Genomic DNA, 24,361 nt, shown 5'->3' with positions numbered 1-24,361 from the left:
TTTCGTAATTGTAATTTCATTTAGCATTGATTAGAAATCTCCCACTTCACTTATTAGACACGGAGCCCGTGATGATTGTGCTGTTTTGATTGACGCCAATCGGTACATATTCTTTTTTTTTATGGGGCACAAAACTGTTTTATTAACCTGTTGAGGGTAGGGGGCAGTATTTGCACGGCCGGATAAAAAACATACCCGATTTAATCTGGTTATTACTACTGCCCAGAAACTAGAATATGCATATAATTATTGGCTTTGGATAGAAAACACCCTAAAGTTTCTAAAACTGTTTGAATGGTGTCTGTGAGTATAACAGAACTCATATGGCAGGCAAAAACCTGAGAAGATTCTGTACAGGAAGTGCCCTCTCTGACCATTCCTTGGGCTTCTTGACTCTTTTTATTGAAAACTTAGGATCTTTGCTGTAACGTGACACTTCCTACGGCTCCCATAGGCTCTCAGAACCCGGGAAAAAGCTGAATGACGTCTTTGCAGCCCCTGGCTGAAAAACATTAGCGCCTTTGGTAAGTGGTCTATCAGAGGACAATGAGACTGAGGCGCGTGCACGAGGCGACCCCATGTTTTTATTTTCTCTCTCTTTGTACCAAAACAGGGTTTCCCGGTCGGAATATTATCGCTTTTTTACGAGAAAAATTGCATAAAAATTGATTTTAAACAGCGGTTGACATGCTTCAAAGTACAGTAATGGAATATTTAGAAATCTTTTGTCACGAAACGCGTCGGGCGCGTCACCCTTCTTTACACTTCGGATAGTGTCTTGAACGCACAAACAAAACAGAGGATATTTGAACATAACTATGGATTATTTTGAACCAAACCAACATTTGTTATTGAAGTAGAAGTCCTGGGAGTGCATTCTGACGAAGAACAGCAAAGGTAATAACATTTTTCTTATAGTAAATCTGACTTTGGTGAGGGCTAAACTTGGTGGGTGTCTAAATAGCTAGCCCTGTGATGCCGGGCTAGCTATTTAATATTGCAAAATGTGCTTTCATCGAAAAGCTATTTTAAAATCGGACATAGCGAGTGCATACAGGAGTTCTGTATCTATAATTCTTAAAATAATTGTTATGTTTTTTGTGAACGTTTATCGTGAGTAATTTAGTAAATTCACCGGAAGTTTGCGGGGGGTATGCTAGTTCTGAACGTCACATGCTAATGTAAAAAGCTGTTTTTTGATATAAATATGAACTTGATTGAACAAAACATGCATGTATTGTATAACATAATGTCCTAGGATTGTCATCTGATGAAGATTATCAAAGGTTAGTGCTGCATTTAGCTGTGGTTTGGGTTTATGTGACATTATATGCTAGCTTGAAAAATGGGTGTGTGATTATTTCTGGCTGTGTACTCTGCTGACATAATCTAATTTTTTGCTTTTGTTTTAAAGCATTTTTGAAATCCGACAGTGTGGTTATATTAACGAGAGTCTTGTCTTTAAAATGGTGTAAAATAGTCATATGTTTGAGAAATTGAAGTAATAGCATTTCTAAGGTATTTGAATATCGCGCCACGGGATTACACTGGCTGTTGCGTAGGTGGGACGATTTCGTCCCACCTTCCCTAGAGAGGTTTTAAGTCATGGTCCTTGTATGTATCAATGTCACCAAGATCATTTTATTTAACAAAGCCTTTTCATTCAAATAGGCCTGTTTTTTTTATTTTCTTCCCAGAAATGAATACTATCTTAAGTAATTAAATACTAACATCTGTTTCGGATATTAGAATAACCATGGCTATCTCTAGAGCAGTATGTGTGTGTGTGTGTCATTTGCCTTCAATTATTTATTTTATTTATTCCTTCTGGCTTGGACAGGCCATTGAAGGATACATACAGAGGATACACTCTAAGGATACATACAGCCTAAACATACAGAGGATACATTCTTAAAAAAATAAAATTTCACCTTTATTTAACCAGGTAGGCTAGTTGAGCCCCGTGTGGCTCAGTTGGTAGGGCATGGTGTTTGCAACGCCAGGGTTGTGGGTTCAATTCCCACGGGGGACCAGTACGTAAAGAAAAATGTATGCTTTCACTACTGTAAGTCGCTCTGGATAAGAGTGTCTGCTAAATGACTAAAATGTAAAACAAATTACAATTGTGATCTGGCCAAGATAAAGCAAAGCAGTGTGACACAGACAACAACACAGAGTTACACATGGAATAAACAAACATACAGTCAATAATACAATAGAAAAAGTTTATATACAGTATGTGCAAATGAGGTAGGATATGGGAGGTAAGGCAATAAATAGGCCATGGTGGTGAAGTAATTACAATATAGCAATTAAACACTGGAATGGTAGATGTGCAGAAGATCAATGTGCAAGTAGAGATACTGGGGTGCAAAGGAGCAAGATAAATAAATACAGTATGGGGATGAGGTAGTTGGATGGGCTATTTACAGATGGGCTATGTACAGGTGCAGTGATCTGTAAGATGCTCTGACAGCTGGTGTTTAAAGCTATTGAGGGAGATATGCGTCTCCAGCTTCAGGGATTTTTGCAGTTCGTTCCAGTCATTGGCAGCAGAGAACTCGAAGGAAAGGCGGCCAAAGGAAGAATTGGCTTTGTGGATGATCAGTGCTACAGGTGGGTGCTGCTATGGTGAACAGTGAGCTGAGATAAGGCGGGGCTTTTCCTAGCAGAGACTTGTAGATGACCTGGAGCCAGTCGCTTTGGCGACGAGTATGAAGCGAGGGCCAGCCAACGAGAGCATACAGGTCGCAAGTGGTGGGTAGTATATGGGGCTTTGGTGACAAAACGGATGGCACTGTGATAGACAGCATCCAATTTGCTGAGTAGAGTGTTGGAGGCTATTTTGTAAATGACATCGCCAAAGTCGAGGATCGGTAGGATGGTCAGTTTTACGAGGGTATGTTTGGCAGCATGAGTGAAGGACACTTTGTTGCGAAATAGGAAGCGGAATCTAGATTTAATTTTGGATTGGAGATGCTTAATGTGAGTCTGGAAGGAGAGTTTACAGTCTAACCAGACACCTGGTTAGGATACATACAGAGGACACATACAGAGGACACATACAGAGGATACATACAGAGGACACATACAGAGGATACATACAGAGGATACATACAGAGGATACATACAGAGGACACATACAGAAGACACATACAGAGGATACATACAGAGGATACATACAGAGGATACATACAGAGGACACATACAGAGGATACATACAGAGGATACATACAGAGGAAACATACAGAGGACACATACAGAGGACACATACAGAAGACACATACAGAGGACACATACAGAGGATACATACAGAGGACACATACAGAAGACACATACAGAGGATACATACAGAGGATACATACAGAGGACACATACAGAAGACACATACAGAAGACACATACAGAGGATACATACAGAGGATACATACAGAATATACATACAGAGGAAATGTTGTGAGTTCACCCTATTGTATTTTCTCTCTCTCAAATCAATTTGAAGGCATTTATTGTATAGTAAACATCTCTCTCTCTCACTCTCTCTGTCTCTCTCTCATCTCTCTCTCTGTCTCTCTCTCATCTCTCTCTCTCTCTCTCTGTCTCTCTCTCTTTCTCTCTGTCTCTCTCTCTCTTCCTCTCAATTTCTCTCTCATCTCTGTCTCTCTCTCTCTTTTCCGCTCCCTTTCTCTCTCATCTATCTCATCTCTCGTCTTTAGAATATCAAGCAGGGATTGCTGTATGTTAAGGCCTCGGGGCACATAGTGGATTATTTTGTTTCTGAATATCCAGTAGACAAGTGTTATATCGAATTACAGGAATCCAACTGCAAGGCAAGTCAAACTGCACTATATTCCCTAAATAGTAGACCACTACATAGGGAATAGGGTGTCGTTTGGGACAGTTCTAGTTCTATCCACACCTGAGTTTCCATCAACAATACAGCTGTTTCTCTCTGATGCTGTTCCCAGATGATAAACCAAAAGGTAAATGTTTAAATACCTGGTGTTTTGACTGTCTATCCACACACACACACACACAATCCTTCCAATAGAAAAAAGAAAAAATGTCACGAATTGAACTTGAATTAAATGAGTTGACTCTTCACATGGGATGATTTCACTGAACAACAAAAGAAAGGGAATATTGAATGATCCCCAATTATCAATTGCATCTCCCAAAAACGTTTTCAACATTCATCTGTAAAATGATAGACTAGAAACTCAAGCTTTGGTTGTCTTCCTCTCAGGCCTCCATGTCTTCTCCCTGAACCTCGATGTCCACCCCTTGAACATCAGACCTCATCTTCACTGTCACTTTCCAACCTTGTTGAGGATGGCTTGTTGTCAGTCTCAAAAAAACTCAAATATAGACCGGATGGCCACCAATTTTTCAACCCTTGTATTGGTCAGCCTGTTGCGTGCTTTGGTGTGTGTGTTCCCAAACAAGGACCAGTTGCGCTCTGAGGCGGCTGATGTTGGTGGGATTTGGAGGATGATGGAGGCAACAGGGGAAAGAGCCTCAGATCCACAAAGTCCCTTCCACCAGGTGGCTGATGAGATATGTTGGCACGACTGCCATATTGCATCTCCATCCCAAAGCCCTTTCATGGAAGTGTACTTAACCAGACTGCCAAGAACCTTGCCCTCATCCAGGCCAGGGTGGCAAGACACAGTAGTGATGACACCATAGGCCTTGTTGATCTCAGCACCAGACAGGATGCTCTTGCCAGCATACTTGGGGTCCAACATGTACGCTGCGGTGTGTATGGGCTTCAGGAAGAAGTCTTCACATTTTTTTTATGTATTTCAGAACTGCAGTTTCCTCTGCTTGGAGCAACAGTGAAGTGGGCAGGGCAGTACAGATTTCTTCTCTTACATCTGCAAACAGAGTCTGAACATCAGACAGGATGGCATTGTCTACCTCAATCCGTGCAATGGCTACTGCTGTAGGTTTCAGGCTGCTTTCCACTCTCTCCCAAAATACATCATCCAGGAGGATCCTCTTGATGGGGCTGTCCATATTGACAGACTGTGATATGGACATTTCTTGGAGAGACTCCTTCCCCTCCAGGAGACTGTCAAACATGATGACAACACCACCCCAACTGGTGTTGCTGGGCAGCTTCAATGTGGTGCTCTTATTCTTCTCACTTTGCTTGGTGAGGTAGATTGCTGCTATAACTTGATGACCCTTCACATACCTAACCATTTCCTTGGTTATGTTGTAGAGTGTATCCATTGTTTTCAGTGCCATGGTGTCCTTGAGGAGCAGATTCAATGCATGAGCTGTAACGTCAGGGTAGGACTCCTCCACTTTAGACCAAGCAGCCTTCATGTTCGCAGCACCAGTGCAAATACCTTCTGTGGTCCAAGGTCATCGATGACTGCCTTCAGCCAATCTGCAATGTAGAGACCGGTGTGTCTGTTGTCCCTTGTGTCTGTGCTCTTGTAGAATACTGGTTGAGGGGCGGAGATTTTGTAGTTAATTATTCCTTGCCCACCAACATTCGACCACCCATCAGAGATGATTGCAATACAGTCTGCTTTCTCTATGATTTGCTTGACCTTCACTTGAACTCTGTTGAACTCTGCATCCAGCAAATGAGTAGATAAAGCATGTCTGGTTGGAGTTGTGTATGCATTGTGAAAAACATTCAGAAATCTCTTCCAATACACATTGCCTGTGAGCATCAGAGGTGACCCAGTTGCATACACAGCTCGATCAAGACATTCATCAGCATTTCTCTGACTACGTTCCTCCATTGAGTCAAAAAAAATCATTCTGATTCCAGGAGGACCAGGAGCTGTTGCTATCGATAAGGTGTCTGATTCATCATTTTCACCTCCAATAGAAGTAGAGGGACTTTAGTCAGAGGTTGCTTGTTGTGAGCGCTGAGGGAACTTTAACATTTTTGTAAAAAAAACAACAAATACAATTCCATGTACAAATAAATAGTTAGATTAACTCCTTTGTAAGATAAATGTTTTAAAATTAAACATGTATGGAAACAGGTGAATTAACACTCCTCAGTTAGCCGGCTCAAGCAAGCTAAAACCCCACATGGTAGCAAAAACTAACTAGCAGAAATTGTTGCAGAAGTTGGAAATGATTTAAACACACTTTGCTGTAGGCTACTATTTACTAGTTAACATAAAATAATGAATGTCATATGAAATATATTCACCCCACCCAGTATGGTAATCAACCCTTACTAGAAAGCATGTCGTCCTTGGCTCAGACAGTGTAGGAGTGTGGGCTCAATAGGATCTCATTAGTGTGCAATAACTTTTTTGATGAATAAAAGCCAAATTCCTCAAAATCCAGGGCTTAACTTCCCATGGAAAATTACTGGAAAGTTTCTGACCCTTTGCATCTCTCTCTCTCTCTCTCTCTCTCTCTCTCTCTCTCTCTCTCTCTCTCTCTCTCTCTCTCTCTCTTCTCAAGACATATTTATTTATGCAAATTCATTCCAATCTGATCTCTAAACAGACGGGAGGATGAGAAAGATCCCTTTTCTATCCACTGAGAATTTAGATGATGTCTATGATGAATTTGTCTCAGGGAACAGAATAACTCTCTAATAGATCTGCTGTTTTGTCTGTTTGTTGTCGTTAACCTTTAAATAAGAAACATGTCATCTTATATCACCGACTGTCATGGTGACTATGTCTAAAGACTTCATGGTTATCCTTTTCGCAATACAACTTTAACCTTTCACAAGAAATCAACATACAGGGAGTGCTACATGATTCTTCATATTGTCTTTCCTTTACACTTCCACACTTGACAGATAGATAAGGAGCAGACAGGTACACTTCCACACCTGACAGATAGATAAGGAGCAGACAGGTACACTTCCACACCTGACAGATAGATAAGGAGCAGACAGGTACACTTCCACACTTGACAGATAGATAAGGAGTAGACAGGTACACTTCCACACCTGACAGATAGATAAGGAACAGACAGGTACACTTCCACACCTGACAGATAGATAAGGAGCAGACAGGTACACTTCCACACTTGACAGATAGATAAGGAGCAGACAGGTACACTTCCACACCTGACAGATAGATAAGGAACAGACAGGTACACTTCCACACCTGACAGATAGATAAGGAACAGACAGGTACACTTCCACACCTGACAGATAGATAAGGAGCAGACAGGTACACTTCCACACCTGACAGATAGATAAGGAACAGACAGGTACACTTCCACACCTGACAGATAGATAAGGAACAGACAGGTACACTTCCACACCTGACAGATAGATAAGGAACAGACAGGTACACTTCCACACCTGACAGATAGATAAGGAGTAGACAGGTACACTTCCACACCTGACAGATAGATAAGGAACAGACAGGTACACTTCCACACCTGACAGATAGATAAGGAGCAGACAGGTACACTTCCACACTTGACAGATAGATAAGGAGCAGACAGGTACACTTCCACACCTGACAGATAGATAAGGAACAGACAGGTACACTTCCACACCTGACAGATAGATAAGGAACAGACAGGTACACTTCCACACCTGACAGATAGATAAGGAGCAGACAGGTACACTTCCACACCTGACAGATAGATAAGGAACAGACAGGTACACTTCCACACCTGACAGATAGATAAGGAACAGACAGGTACACTTCCACACCTGACAGATAGATAAGGAACAGACAGGTACACTTCCACACCTGACAGATAGATAAGGAACAGACAGGTACACTTCCACACCTGACAGATAGATAAGGAGCAGACAGGTACACTTCCACACCTGACAGATAGATAAGGAGCAGACAGGTACACTTCCACACCTGACAGATAGATAAGGAACAGACAGGTACACTTCCACACCTGACAGATAGATAAGGAACAGACAGGTACACTTCCACACCTGACAGATAGATAAGGAACAGACAGGTAAACTTCCACACCTGACAGATAGATAAGGAGCAGACAGGTACACTTACGCAATGTATTGCTCTGTCTTGTTGTACTTCTTGGCCAGGTACTTGGCTGAGGCCTTACTGGGAATCTTGACGAACGACATCTCTTTTCCAAAGCGTGTCATGTTGCAGGGCGTCTCACACACACAGTAGTCATTATCCCTCTCCACCAGGAAGTCTAAGGACACAAGAATAGAATAGAATAGCATAGAATAGAACAGAATAGAATAGCATAGAACAGAATAGAATAGCATAGAATAGAACAGAATACCACAGAATAGAACAGAATAGAATAGCATAGAATAGAACAGAATAGAATAGCATAGAATAGTACAGAATAGAATAGAATAGAACAGAATAGAATAGAACAGAATAAAATAGAATAGAATAGAATAGAACAGAATAAAATAGAATAGCATAACCAAAGATCAAGTGATGGAATAGAAAAACAAATAAATCGGGGAGTTATAAAGACAAGAAGTAAGAAGAGTACTTATTCTAATAATGTATTGAATTGGATTGAATTGAAGCACCAACAGTAAGGGTCATGACCAGGCAGATCGCTCAAGAATGACTTCGAAATTGGACGTCTATCCATGTCCCGATGACGTCGGGAAAGGCCTTCAAATCCGGCCACTAGGGGCAACAGTGAGCGCTACTACCATCAGGAAGAACATTCTGAATGAGTGCCTAAACTTAATGTTTTAACATTATCCAAAACCTTAACCCTTAACCTTCTACATTTGATGTTTGGAGCAACTTCGAAATTTGACATTTGGAGAAACAGAACAATACTGAACAGGAGAAATCAACCCAGGGTGTCAAAAACACTTTAAATTTCACTTCTGCAGCAAATTCGAAATACGTGGATAAACATGAAATTATGCAGTGAGACTGTGAGAGCAACTTCGAAATTTGACGTTTGGAGAAAAGTGGATAAACATCTAATTCTACTGTAAGGCTGTGAGAGCTTGTTGTCTCAGGATGGTAAGTTGGTGGTTGAAGATATCCCTCTAGTGGTGTGGGGGCTGTGCTTTGGTAAAGTGGGTGGGGTTATATCCTGCCTGTTTGGCCCTGTCCGGGGGTATCATCGGATGGGGCCACAGTGTCTCCTGACCCCTCCTGTCTCAGCCTCCAGTATTTATGCTGCAGTAGTTTATGTGTCGGGGGGCTAGGGTCAGTCTGTTATATCTGGAGTATTTCTCCTGTCTTATCCAGTGTCCTGTGTGAATTTAAGTATGCTCTCTCTAATTCTCTCTCTCTCGCTCTCAGAGAACCTGAGCCCTAGGACCATGCCTCAGGACTACCTGGCCTGATTTAATTTTTTAATTTTCCCATTATTTTACCAGGTAAGTTGACTGAGAACACATTCTCATTTAAAGCAACGACCTGGGGAATAGTTACATGGGATAGGAGGGGGATGAATGAGCCAATTGTAAGCTGGGGATGATTAGGTGGCCGTGATGGTATGAGGACCAGATTGGGAATTTAGCCAGGACACCGGGGTTAACACCCCTACTCTTACGATAAGTGCAATGGGATCTTTAATGACCTCAGAGAGTCAGGACACCCATTTAACGTCCCATCCGAAAGACGGCACCCTACACAGGGCAGTGTCCCCAATCACAACCCTGGGGCATTGGGATATATTTTAGACCAGAGGAAAGAGTGCCTCCTACTGGCCCTCCAACACCACTTCCAGCAGCATCTGGTCTCCCATCCAGGGACTGACCAGGACCACCTCTGCTTAGCTTCAGAAGTAAGCCAGCAGTGGGATGCAGGGTGGTATGCTGCTGGCTGTCCCCAGTCCACCTGGCCGTGCTGCTGCTCCAGTTTCAACTGTTCTGCCTGCGGCTATGGAAGCCTGACCTGTTCACTGGATGTGATACCAGTCCCAGACCTGCTGTTTCCAACTCTCTAGAGACAGCAGGAGCGGTAGAGATACTCTGAAAGCCAACTGACATTTACTCCTGAGGTGCAGCCTCGACAACCACTGTGATTATTATTATTTGACCCTGCTGGTCATCTATGACCATTTGAACATCTTGGCCATGTTCTGTTATAATCTCCACCTCGGCACAGCCAGAAGAGGACTGGCCACCCCTCATAGCCTAGTTCCTCTCTAGGTTTCATCCTAGGTTTTGGCCTTTCTAGGGAGTTTTTCCTAGCCACCGTGCTTCTACACCTGCATTGCTTGCTGTTTGGGGTTTTAGGTTGGGTTTCTGTACAGCACTTTGTGACATCAGCTGATGTAAGAAGGGCTTTATAAATACATTTGATTGATTGATTGAGAAACAGACAAAGCCCTGATTCGGTAGAAAGAGACGGCACAATTTGAAAGAAGCAGGCAGGCAGGCAGACAGACAGACAGACAGACAGACAGACAGACAGACAGACAGACAGACAGACAGACAGACAGACAGACAGACAGACAGACAGACAGACAGACAGACAGACAGACAGACAGACAGACAGACAGAGAAAGAGAGCGAGTGAAAGTGAGAGAGAGAGACAGACAGAGAGAGAGAGGAGAGAGAGGAGAGAGAAAAATGGAAAGAAAGAAAGAGAGAGAGACAGAGAGAGAGAGAGCGAAAGAGAGATACAGAGCAAAAGAGAGACAGAGCAAAAGAGAGAGAGAGGAGAAAGAGAGAGAGAAAGAGAGAGAGAGAGGAGAGAGAGAGGAGAGAGAGAGAAAGAGAGAGAGAGAGGAGAGAGAGAGAGGAGAGAGAGAGAGAGGAGAGAGAGAGGAGAGAGAGAAAAATTGAAAGAAAGAAAGAGAGAGAGAGAGAGAGAGAGAGAGAGATAGACAGCCAGACAGCCAGACAGAGGTTTAACTTACCCAAGGCAGGGTCAGCACACTCCTTGTACTGCTCTGGGGTACAGTAAGGGGCATCTCCTGAGGAAGACATAACAGAGACACAACGTCCTGGATGAAGAGGAGGAAGATGATGAAGAGGGACTTGTCTGGCGTCTACAACTCTTCTTTTTCTTTCTCTGGTCTGTCTCATCTGCCTAGAAAACGTCTCCCTAAAATGTGATCTAACCTCCTATGAAATTAATTCATTGATTTCATTAACACTGGTGTCCTTTCATTTTCTCTAGAATGCACAACTCTTCTATCAGTGACAACACAGTTAGAGACAAACCACAACAACCTGATGTCCGAGATACAGTGAATTAGCTCCCCCCTGTCGTATAATTATACTTATTCACATCCCTGCCACGCTGTTCACATCCATTAATTATACTTATTCACATCCATTAATTATACTTATTCACATCCAGTAATTATACTTATTCACATCCAGTAATTATACTTATTCACATCCAGTAATTATACTTATTCACATCCATTAATTATACTTATTCACATCCAGTAATTATACTTATTCACATCCATTAATTATACTTATTCACATACAGTAATTATACTTATTCACATCCCTGCCACGCTGTTCACATCCATTAATTATACTTATTCACATTCATTAATAATACTTATTCACATCCAGTAATTATACTTATTCACATCCATTAATTATACTTATTCACATCCAGTAATTATAGTTATTCACATCCAGTAATTATACTTATTCACATCCAGTAATTATACTTATTCACATCCAGTAATTATACTTATTCACATCCATTAATTATACTTATTCACATACAGTAATTATACTTATTCACATTCATTAATTATACTTATTCACATCCAGTAATTATACTTATTCACATCCATTAATTATACTTATTCACATCCAGTAATTATACTTATTCACATCCAGTAATTATACTTATTCACATCCAGTAATTATACTTATTCACATCCATTAATTATACTTATTCACATTCATTAATTATACTTATTCACATCCAGTAATTATACTTATTCACATCCATTAATTATACTTATTCACATCCAGTAATTATACTTATTCACATCCATTAATTATACTTATTCACATACAGTAATTATACTTATTCACATCCATTAATTATACTTATTCACATCCATTAATTATACTTATTCACATCCATTAATTATACTTATTCACATCCATTAATTATACTTATTCACATCCATTAATTATACTTATTCAAAACCATTAATTATACTTGTTCACATCCATTAATTATACTTATTCACATCCATTAATTATACTTATTCACATCCAGTAATTATACTTATTCACATGCATTAATTATTCTTATTCAAAACCATTAATTATACTTATTCACATCCATTAATTATACTTATTCACATCCAGTAATTATACTTATTCACATCCAGTAATTATACTTATTCACATCCAGTAATTATACTTATTCACATCCAGTAATTATACTTATTTACATCCAGTAATTATACTTATTTACATCCAGTAATTATACTTATTCACATCCAGTAATTATACTTATTCACATCCAGTAATTATACTTATTTACATCCAGTAATTATACTTATTCACATCCATTAATTATACTTATTCACATCAAGTAATTATACTTATTCACGTCCATTAATTATACTTATTCACATCCAGTAATTATACTTATTCACATCCAGTAATTATACTTATTTACATCCAGTAATTATACTTATTCACATCCATTAAGTATACTTATTCACATCCATTAATTATACTTATTCACATCCATTAATTATACTTATTCACATCCAGTAATTATACTTATTCACATCCATTAATTATACTTATTCACATCCATTAATTATACTTATTCACATCCATTAATTATACTTATTCACATCCAGTAATTATACGTATTCACATCCAGTAATTATACTTATTCACATCCAGTAATTATACTTATTCACATCCAGTAATTATACTTATTCACATCCAGTAATTATACTTATTAACATCCAGTAATTATACTTATTCACATCCATTAATTATACTTATTCACATCCAGTAATTATACTTATTCACATCCAGTAATTATACTTATTTACATCCAGTAATTATACTTATTCACATCCATTAATTATACTTATTCACATCCAGTAATTATAGTTATTTACATCCAGTAATTATACTTATTCACATCCATTAATTATACTTATTCACATCCATTAATTATACTTATTCACATCCAGTAATTATACTTATTCACATCCATTAATTATACTTATTCACATCCAGTAATTATACTTATTCACATCCAGTAATTATACTTATTCACATCCAGTAATTATACTTATTCACATCCAGTAATTATACTTATTCACATCCAGTAATTATACTTATTCACATCCATTAATTATACTTATTCACATCCAGTAATTATACTTATTCACATCCATTAATTATACTTATTTACATCCAGTAATTATACTTATTCACATCCAGTAATTATATTTATTCACATCCATTAATTATACTTATTTACATCCAGTAATTATACTTATTCACATCCAGTAATTATACTTATTCACATCCATTAATTATACTTATTCACATCCATTAATTATACTTATTCACATCCATTAATTATACTTATTCACATCCAGTAATTATACTTATTCACATCCATTAATTATACTTATTCACATCCATTAATTATACTTATTCACATCCAGTAATTATACTTATTCACATCCAGTAATTATACGTATTCACATCCAGTAATTATACTTATTCACATCCAGTAATTATACTTATTCACATCCAGTAATTATACTTATTCACATCCAGTAATTATACTTATTAACATCCAGTAATTATACTTATTCACATCCAGTAATTATACTTATTCACATCCAGTAATTATACTTATTTACATCCAGTAATTATACTTATTCACATCCATTAATTATACTTATTCACATCCAGTAATTATAGTTATTTACATCCAGTAATTATACTTATTCACATCCATTAATTATACTTATTCACATCCATTAATTATACTTATTCACATCCAGTAATTATACTTATTCACATCCAGTAATTATACTTATTCACATCCAGTAATTATACTTATTCACATCCAGTAATTATACTTATTCACATCCATTAATTATACTTATTCACATCCAGTAATTATACTTATTCACATCCATTAATTATACTTATTTACATCCAGTAATTATACTTATTCACATCCAGTAATTATACTTATTCACATCCATTAATTATACTTATTCACATCCATTAATTATACTTATTCACATCCATTAATTATACTTATTCACATCCAGTAATTATACTTATTCACATCCATTAATTATACTTATTCACATCCAGTAATTATACTTATTCACATCCAGTAATTATACGTATTCACATCCAGTAATTATACTTATTCACATCCAGTAATTATACTTATTCACATCCAGTAATCATACTTATTCACATCCAGTAATTATACTTATTAACATCCAGTAATTATACTTATTCACATCCATTAATTATACTTATTCACACCCATTAATTATACTTATTCACATCCAGTAATTATACTTATTCACATCCATTAATTATACTTATTCACATCCAGTAATTATACTTATTCACATCCAGTAATTATACTTATTCACATCCAGTAATTATACTTATTCACATCCAGTAATTATACTTATTTACATCCAGTAATTATACTTATTCACATCTATTCACATCCAGTAATTATACTTATTCACATCCATTAATTATACTTATTCACATCCATTAATTATACTTATTCACATCCCTGCCACTCTGTTCACATCCAGTAATTATACTTATTCACATCCATTAATTGTACTTATTCACATCCAGTAATTATACTTATTCACATCCATTAATTATACTTATTCACATCCATTAATTATACTTATTCACATCCAGTAATTATACTTATTCACATCCAGTAATTATACTTATTTACATCCAGTAATTATACTTATTCACATCCATTAATTGTACTTATTCACATCCAGTAATTATACTTCTTCACATCCAGTACATGCCACCGGCAGGTTTGGTGAGGAATGATGAATGAGATCATGACAGAAGCCCTAGATAGTGAGTTACTTTTTGACCAGAGACCCTTAGTCAAAAGCTGTGCACCACAGAGGGGAATAGGCTGCCATTTGGGACAGTGTGGAGGATGGTCCTTCACAGTGCAGATGACTAATGGAGTCTCTGAGGACAAGTGTCTCTCAGAATAACTACTGAGAGACACTGCTACTGTTACTTCTAACAAGCATCAATTACAGGAGCTGGTTATAGGAACAATTCAGAATAAAAGCTAGATTGCACATTTAGATAGCACTGATTTGACTGACAACCATGGTTTCTATAGGAATGAATCATAATACAATTTAGATTCCACAATTTGATATGCCTAATCAGGAATGAAGTAGAACTGCTATTGTATCGCTGGCCCTTTAAACTAATTAGGCTGACAAACATCGGCATAGCAATTGTTCTGACAAATCCAGCACAGCCAATCTAGTCTGCTACTACCCATTTCATAATTAACAATAGACCACAGGAAAATGGAAGCTTTACTTTTTGTGTCTTTCTCATCTTCAGCCCAGTCTAATCCATCACATTAAACAAACCTTGCCTATGCCGCTCGGTCATCGCTCATCCATATATTTATATGTACACATTCTCATTCACACCTTTTAGATTTGTGTGTATTAGGTAGTTGTTGGGGAATTGTTAGAATACTTGTTAGATATTACTGCACGGTCGGAACTAGAAGCACAAGCATTTCGCTACACTCGCATTAACATCTGCTAACCATGTGTATGTGACCAATAACATTTGATTTGATTTGAGAGTTGAGATAAAAACCCCACTGCAGCATGTGCCAACTAACCCTACTGAACAAAATCTGTTTTAAGAGTTTTGTTGGATCCCTATAGAGTCAGTAACAGAGAGGATGACTGAGTCATGGTTCCCTATAGAGTCAGTAACAGAGAGGATGACTGAGTCATGGTTCCCTATAGAGTCAGTAACAGAGAGGATGACTGAGTCATGGTTCCCTATAGAGTCAGTAACAGAGAGGATGACTGAGTCATGGTTCCCTATAGAGTCAGTGACAGAGAGGATGACTGAGTCATGGTTCCCTATAGAGTCAGTAACAGAGAGGATGACTGAGTCATGGTTCCCTATAGAGTCAGTAACAGAGAGGATGACTGAGTCATGGTTCCCTATAGAGTCAGTGACAGAGAGGATGACTGAGTCATGGTTCCCTATAGAGTCAGTGACAGAGAGGATGACTGAGTCATGGTTCCCTATAGAGTCAGTAACAGAGAGGATGACTGAGTCATGGTTCCCTATAGAGTCAGTAACAGAGAGGATGACTGAGTCATGGTTCCCTATAGAGTCAGTGACAGAGAGGATGACTGAGTCATGGTTCCCTATAGAGTCAGTGACAGAGAGGATGACTGAGTCATGGTTCCCTATAGAGTCAGTAACAGAGAGGATGACTGAGTCATGGTTCCCTATAGAGTCAGTGACAGAGAGGATGACTGAGTCATGGTTCCCTATAGAGTCAGTGACAGAGAGGATGACTGAGTCATGGTTCCCTATAGAGTCAGTGACAGAGAGGATGACTGAGTCATGGTTCCCTATAGAGTCAGTAACAGAGAGGATGACTGAGTCATGGTTCCCTATAGAGTCAGTGACAGAGAGGATGACTGAGTCATGGTTCCCTATAGAGTCAGTGACAGAGAGGATGACTGAGTCATGGTTCCCTATAGAGTCAGTAACAGAGAGGATGACTGAGTCATGGTTCCCTATAGAGTCAGTGACAGAGATGATGACTGAGTCATGGTTCCCTATAGAGTCAGTGACAGAGAGGATGACTGAGTCATGGTTCCCTATAGAGTCACTGACAGAGAGGATGACTGAGTCATGGTTCCCTATAGAGTCAGTGACAGAGAGGATGACTGAGTCATGGTTCCCTATAGAGTCAGTGACAGAGAGGATGACTGAGTCATGGTTCCCTATAGAGTCAGTAACAGAGAGGATGACTGAGTCATGGTTCCCTATAGAGTCAGTGACAGAGAGGATGACTGAGTCATGGTTCCCTATAGAGTCAGTAACAGAGAGGATGACTGAGTCATGGTTCCCTATAGAGTCAGTGACAGAGAGGATGACTGAGTCATGGTTCCCTATAGAGTCAGTAACAGAGAGGATGACTGAGTCATGGTTCCCTATAGAGTCAGTGACAGAGAGGATGACTGAGTCATGGTTCCCTATAGAGTCAGTGACAGAGAGGATGACTGAGTCATGGTTCCCTATAGAGTCAGTGACAGAGAGGATGACTGAGTCATGGTTCCCTATAGAGTCACTGACAGAGAGGATGACTGAGTCATGGTTCCCTATAGAGTCAGTGACAGAGAGGATGACTGAGTCATGGTTCCCTATAGAGTCAGTGACAGAGAGGATGACTGAGTCATGGTTCCCTATAGAGTCAGTGACAGAGAGGATGACTGAGTCATGGTTCCCTATAGAGTCAGTGACAGAGAGGATGACTGAGTCATGGTTCCCTATAGAGTCAGTGACAGAGAGGATGACTGAGTCATGGTTCCCTATAGAGTCAGTGACAGAGAGGATGACTGAGTCATGGTTCCCTATAGAGTCAGTAACAGAGAGGATGACTGAGTCATGGTTCCCTATAGAGTCAGTGACAGAGAGGATGACTGAGTCATGGTTCCCTATAGAGTCAGTGACAGAGAGGATGACTGAGTCATGGTCCCCTATAACTTATGGCATCTGTGAGAGCACGGGCAGCGCCATTGAGGCCATCTCCATTTTAAAGTAGAGCATTTTCTTCTTCTACTACTTCTTTGAGATGGTAATCCAACTGAAAGGATGCATACTGCCACCTGGAGTGTGTTGTTTGAACAGGTATAAAGCCAAGGTCGGCAATTTTTCTGCCACCTGCAGTTATGGAATGAGCATAATTCATTGGCTGATCCCTCCTGATGACCTGGATGGAATTATGTGATCCTTCCTTAACCCATAGGAAGTCCCACCCAGTTGACTACTTTAAAATGGTCGAAGTTGTCAATATCAATGTCCTTGCAATTCTTTTTACATTTCCAAGTATTGATCTCTATCTATCTTTATGGGGCAGCTCTGCGTCGAGGGCTGAAATTAATGTGACTGGTTAAGTTTGGAAAATAAATGTGATTGGTTAAGATTGGGGTTAGGGGTTGGGTTAAGTTTAGGTAAGACATGTGATTAGTTAAAGGGATAGTTCACCCAAATGACACATTGGTTTCCTTTAAGCAAGGGGTGTTAAACTCATTCCATGAAGCGCCTACTGCCTGCAGGTTCTTTCCTTTCAATTAAGACCTAGACAACCAGGTGAGGGGAGTTCCTTACTGAGACCTAGACAACCAGGTGAGGAGAGTTCCTTACTGAGACCTAGACAACCAGGTGAGGAGAGTTCCTTACTGAGACCTAGACAACCAGGTGAGGAGAGTTCCTTACTGAGACCTAGACAACCAGGTGAGGAGAGTTCCTTACTGAGACCTAGACAACCAGGTGAGGGGATTTCCTTACTGAGACCTAGACAACCAGGTGAGGGGAGTTCCTTACTGAGACCTAGACAACCAGGTGAGGGGAGTTCCTTACTGAGACCTAGACAACCAGGTGAGGGGAGACCTAGACAACCAGGTGAGGGGAGTTCTTTACTAATTAGTGACCTCAGGGAGGAGAGAACCTGCATACTCTCAGGGAGGAAAGAACCTGCATACTCTCAGGGAGGAGAGAACCTGCATACTCTCAGGGAGGAGAGAACCTGCATACTCTCAGGGAGGAGAGAAAACCTGCATACTCTCAGGGAGGAGAGAACCTGCATACTCTCAGGGAGGAGAGAAAACCTGCATACTCTCAGGGAGGAGAGAAAACCTGCATACTCTCAGATATAAGTTACCAGGGTTAGAGAAAGTGTTTATGCCGAAGCAGTGAAGAGAGTGTTAGAGGATGATGGGCCCAGGGTGAGGAATCCCGAGAGGATTCCTGTGAATAGGCAGAGACCAAGACAGAGTGATGGGAAGAATATGTGCCTCAGTAAGGTAGGCTTTTTATGCATTCATAGCCATGGTTGCTAATTGTACTGCAGAAATGGATCGTAAGTCACAGAAGTCAGAGGTTCTGGTTTCAGTGGCAGAGAAAGGCTTGGGAATGTAAGGATTTTCTGTAGATCAGCTGCAGGGGGTGTTGAGGTGAAGTGATATGTCCGCTCAGACCGTTGCTCTGGAGTAGGACGAGACAGGGTTAAATAGTGGAATGGGCTGGCAGGGCAATTTACCCAATAGTTTTATTATCGTTTTAAAGAATATAATGAATGTAGGTTGGTTGTGAATGGCCTCACACACAAGTACAGTAGGGGGGTAGGGCTGTTGTGGTGACTGTATTACCACCACACACCAGTACAGTAGGGGGTAGGGCTGTTGTGGTGACTGTATTACCACCACACACCAGTACAGTAGGGGGTAGGGCTGTTGTGGTGACTGTATTACCATCCACACACCAGTACAGTAGGGGGTAGGGCTGTTGTGGTGACTGTATTACCATCCACACACCAGTACAGTAGGGGGTAGGGCTGTTGTGGTGACTGTATTACCATCCACACACCAGTACAGTAGGGGGTAGGGCTGTTGTGGTGACTGTATTACCATCCACACACCAGTACAGTAGGGGGGTAGGGCTGTTGTGGTGACTGTATTACCACCACACACCAGTACAGTAGGGGGTAGGGCTGTTGTGGTGACTGTATTACCATCCACACACCAGTACAGTAGGGGGTAGGGCTGTTGTGGTGACTGTATTACCACCACACACCAGTACAGTAGGAGGTAGGGCTGTTGTGGTGACTGTATTACCATCCACACACCAGTACAGTAGGGGGTAGGGCTGTTGTGGTGACTGTATTACCACCACACACCAGTACAGTAGGAGGTAGGGCTGTTGTGGTGACTGTATTACCATCCACACACCAGTACAGTAGGAGGTAGGGCTGTTGTGGTGACTGTATTACCACCACACACCAGTACAGTAGGGAGTAGGGCTGTTGTGGTGACTGTATTACCACCACACACCAGTACAGTAGGAGGTAGGGCTGTTGTGGTGACTGTATTACCACTACACACCAGTACAGTAGGGGGTAGGGCTGTTGTGGTGACTGTATTACCACCACACACCAGTACAGTAGGGGGTAGGGCTGTTGTGGTGACTGTATTACAACCACACACCAGTACAGTAGGGATTAGGGCTGTTGTGGTGACTGTATTACCACCACACACCAGTACAGTAGGGGGTAGGGCTGTTGTGGTGACTGTATTACCATCCACACACCAGTACAGTAGGGGGTAGGGCTGTTGTGGTGAATGTATTACCACCACACACCAGTACAGTAGGAGGTAGGGCTGTTGTGGTGACTGTATTACCATCCACACACCAGTACAGTAGGGGGTAGGGCTGTTGTGGTGACTGTATTACCACCACACACCAGTACAGTAGGAGGTAGGGCTGTTGTGGTGACTGTATTACCATCCACACACCAGTACAGTAGGAGGTAGGGCTGTTGTGGTGACTGTATTACCACCACACACCAGTACAGTAGGGAGTAGGGCTGTTGTGGTGACTGTATTACCACCACACACCAGTACAGTAGGAGGTAGGGCTGTTGTGGTGACTGTATTACCACCACACACCAGTACAGTAGGAGGTAGGGCTGTTGTGGTGACTGTATTACCACCACACACCAGTACAGTAGGGAGTAGGGCTGTTGTGGTGACTGTATTACCACCACACACCAGTACAGTAGGGAGTAGGGCTGTTGTGGTGACTGTATTACCACCACACACCAGTACAGTAGGAGGTAGGGCTGTTGTGGTGACTGTATTACCACCACACACCAGTACAGTAGGGGGTAGGGCTGTTGTGGTGACTGTATTACCACCACACACCAGTACAGTAGGGGGTAGGGCTGTTGTGGTGACTGTATTACCACCACACACCAGTACAGTAGGGATTAGGGCTGTTGTGGTGACTGTATTACCACCACACACCAGTACAGTAGGGAGTAGGGCTGTTGTGGTGACTGTATTACCACCACACACCAGTACAGTAGGAGGTAGGGCTGTTGTGGTGACTGTATTACCACCACACACCAGTACAGTAGGGGGTAGGGCTGTTGTGGTGACTGTATTACCACCACACACCAGTACAGTAGGGGGTAGGGCTGTTGTGGTGACTGTATTACCACCACACACCAGTACAGTAGGGAGTAGGGCTGTTGTGGTGACTGTATTACCACCACACACCAGTACAGTAGGGAGTAGGGCTGTTGTGGTGACTGTATTACCATCCACACACCAGTACAGTAGGGGGTAGGGCTGTTGTGGTGACTGTATTACCACCACACACCAGCATCAATGTATCGGTTGATTATCACTAGTCATGAAGGCAGTGAAATTCCACGTGACCGTTTAGTCACAGTAATTAGGCTTCTCCAAGCTCTGATGCTGTTGATGATCATTAGTAGCCTACCAAACTTACTAACTGCCTGGTGCTCAGCACTCTATTGTCCCTCTAATCACTCTGACATCAATGCAAATGTAATCTAAAATCTAATCAAACACTCAGATCCCATGAGCTCATGTTGCTCAACATTTCTATAGGCTATGCAATCATAGGAGAAAACAGAGTGATGGCCTCTATTAAAAAGAAGAGGATCCCATCAGCTTTCAATAGGCTAGGTCTACTATATTTATTTATAAACTTTTCTAATATTCAGCACATTGCTTATCTTTCCTACCTGGCTGGAATGAAAATAAACCACGGGGAAAAGTGTCCTCCATTGGCTATTTAAGTGTATAGACGACATGTATTTTTTTCCCACTGACCCTGTTTCAATACAGGTGCATGATAATGGTCCATTATAAATCAAAACACATTTCACACATATATTATTTAGTTTAAGTAAAGAGGAGATTAAATCAAGAATAGTCTGATGGGTGACAATATTAGCCTATCACTTATTTATTATCACTTGTGAATGATGCCCAGCATAAGAAACAATACATTTTATTTTTACATTTTTTCTAATCATAGTCGCACACCTCATGTAGCCTAGCCTATAGGCCTATATGTTCTAATAAGGTTAGTATCACACCTCATCTAGCCTAGCCTATAGGCCTATATGTTTTGATAAGGTTTGTATCACAACTAAAGTGGCCAAATAACTTATTAAAATGAAACGCATGAATCCCCTTTACAAGGGGTGTAGAGCCTAACTGGTATATATAAGCAGCACGTGAGTTTCAAGTTTGGGGAAAATCATTTTCACCATAAAAAGGCACCTTTATAATAAAAGCATTTACATGTATAATTGCATTTGCGGTCTCTTTTGATAATGGTGTTTCCCGCTAATGGAACATTCGTGCTTATAGCCTACTGCTGTGTTTGCATTGCTGCGCTTTTAATGTGAAGAAATAGACTAATAGTTCATCAACATTTTAAGGTAAACGTTCTGATCTGTTGCGTCAACCACATTGCGCAACAAAGTGGTTTTGATGCTTGTGGTTGTTTAAACGTTGGGATCTTTCGCATTCCACAACTGTCCCAGACTATGTTTGGAATATTTATTTCTCGCACAGAATAGCATTTTGTACTTTTGTAATATGGGCAGTGGCGACCCGTCATTCAGGGCAGGTGGGTTGTCTGTTTTGTAATATGGGCAGTGGCGACCCGTCATTCAGGGCAGGTGGGTTGTCTGTTTTGTAATATGGGCAGTGGCGACCCGTCATTCAGGGCAGGTGGGTTGTCTGTTTTGTAATATGGGCAGTGGCGACCCGTCATTCAGGGCAGGTGGGTTGTCTGTTTTGTAATATGGGCAGTGGCGACCCGTCATTCAGGGCAGGTGGGTTGTCTGTTTTGTAATATGGGCAGTGGCGACCCGTCATTCAGGGCAGGTGGGTTGTCTGTTTTGTAATATGGGCAGTGGCGACCCGTCATTCAGGGCAGGTGGGTTGTCTGTTTTGTATGTTATTTTGGCATTAATACGTATCAGTTTGCAAACAATGTAAAAAAATATATAAAACTAATTTGAGTTAATAAAGCCTCCATACAAACATGGTCTCTTTTTTGTTTTCTTGAGTAAGGCAGCTCGGAGCAGGCAGGTGTTTCAGCCTAGTTCAGTGCTTTCTGTGGTGGTGGGGCAGACAGCGGAAAATACGGAGCGTAAGGGTTGATAAAGTTATTTAGTTGCGCCGTGATTGGCTCAGTGTTCTGTCACTCATGGGGACACTACGTCACTGCCAAATCTAAAGGTAGAGCTAAAAAATTCAAGCCCCTTGGGTGCTGCCATAGAGTTACATTAGAAGTGCCCATCTAAGAAGGCTCAAGTTCATTGGCCACAGATAAAATTATGTCAAATCATGTTATATCTACAGTAGCTTTCATTGGACTGATCATGTCAACATGATACTTTCAAAATCTTAGCTAGCAAGCTAGCAGTCATCATCATAAATCAAGTCAACAATCTACTGGCAAATCCTTTTTAATCCTTGTCATATGAAGAGAAATAATAAAGAGAATTTATAGATAAAACGTAATGTTGCTCATCGGTCATTGGCCATAAACATTACACATCAAGTTGTAAATCGCAAATTTAACAATGAGTGGTTTGGAAGCAATCCGTGACTAACTGCATGCATTGCAAAGCAATCACTAGCCTGCTATTCAGTGGAGTGGGTGTACAGTCCCAATTCTGGGTTTAAGGGTCTCTTTTCCAAGCATAAAGTGATAAACATTTAACATTGGCCATGCTGTCAATCCAGTATGATTTCTGCAGGACTCAATACAACTGTTAACTCAGAACTGGGAAATCTGACTTCAATGAGTTCAAGACAACTGGGAACTCAAGAAAAAACTAGCTCTGACTGGGAAAATACGTTTTGAATCGTCATGCAACTCAGAATATTAAGTTGGAAATTCGGGCCTCTTTCTAGAGCTCTGACCTGAAGATCACTGACGTCATCATGATTCAACCTTGTTTTTTTCCAGAGTTCCCAGTTGTCTTGAAAGCACCATAAATCCAGAGAATGCCAGACTTTGATGACAAGATTTGCCTACGAGGGACCGCCACGCCACGTCCCTGTTCAAGTGAGCACAGCTGCTGCATAAACGATGTAATATGCCAGGGAGATATGTATACTGTAGCTAGAAAGTAAAACTAAGTGTATGTTGTGTAGTAAGTTGTTAGTAGCCCATGTGCCTTACCCTAATAATTTGGTCCCTTTCCCCTCATAACTTAGCCTACTGTTCTGACTTGGTGGTGCACACGTAGCCCAAAGCCGTGAAATCATTGAATATTGTAAGAGCTTTCATTGTCTGCTGATATGCCCCCTTTAATTATCATACGGTT

The 24,361-nt window shown here is 40.7% G+C and overlaps 1 protein-coding gene across 2 annotated transcripts in view; it reads right to left on the bottom strand.

The window, feature by feature from the left end:
- Window positions 1-24,361, bottom strand: part of LOC106566196 (acid-sensing ion channel 1) — a 381,807-nt gene that overhangs the window by 14,031 nt on the left and 343,415 nt on the right. For both annotated transcript variants that reach the window (XM_045691956.1, XM_014134070.2), the window contains 2 exons: window positions 10,794-10,850; window positions 7,979-8,132 (listed from right to left, as the gene is read on the bottom strand). In XM_045691956.1, the coding sequence (XP_045547912.1) occupies window positions 7,979-8,132; window positions 10,794-10,850 (211 nt within the window). The remainder of the gene's footprint in view (window positions 1-7,978; window positions 8,133-10,793; window positions 10,851-24,361) is intronic.

Source organism: Salmo salar, chromosome ssa12 (genome assembly GCF_905237065.1).
Source record: "Salmo salar chromosome ssa12, Ssal_v3.1, whole genome shotgun sequence".
Taxonomy (NCBI): domain Eukaryota; kingdom Metazoa; phylum Chordata; class Actinopteri; order Salmoniformes; family Salmonidae; genus Salmo; species Salmo salar.
This window is presented reverse-complemented; position numbering and strand designations above follow the sequence as displayed.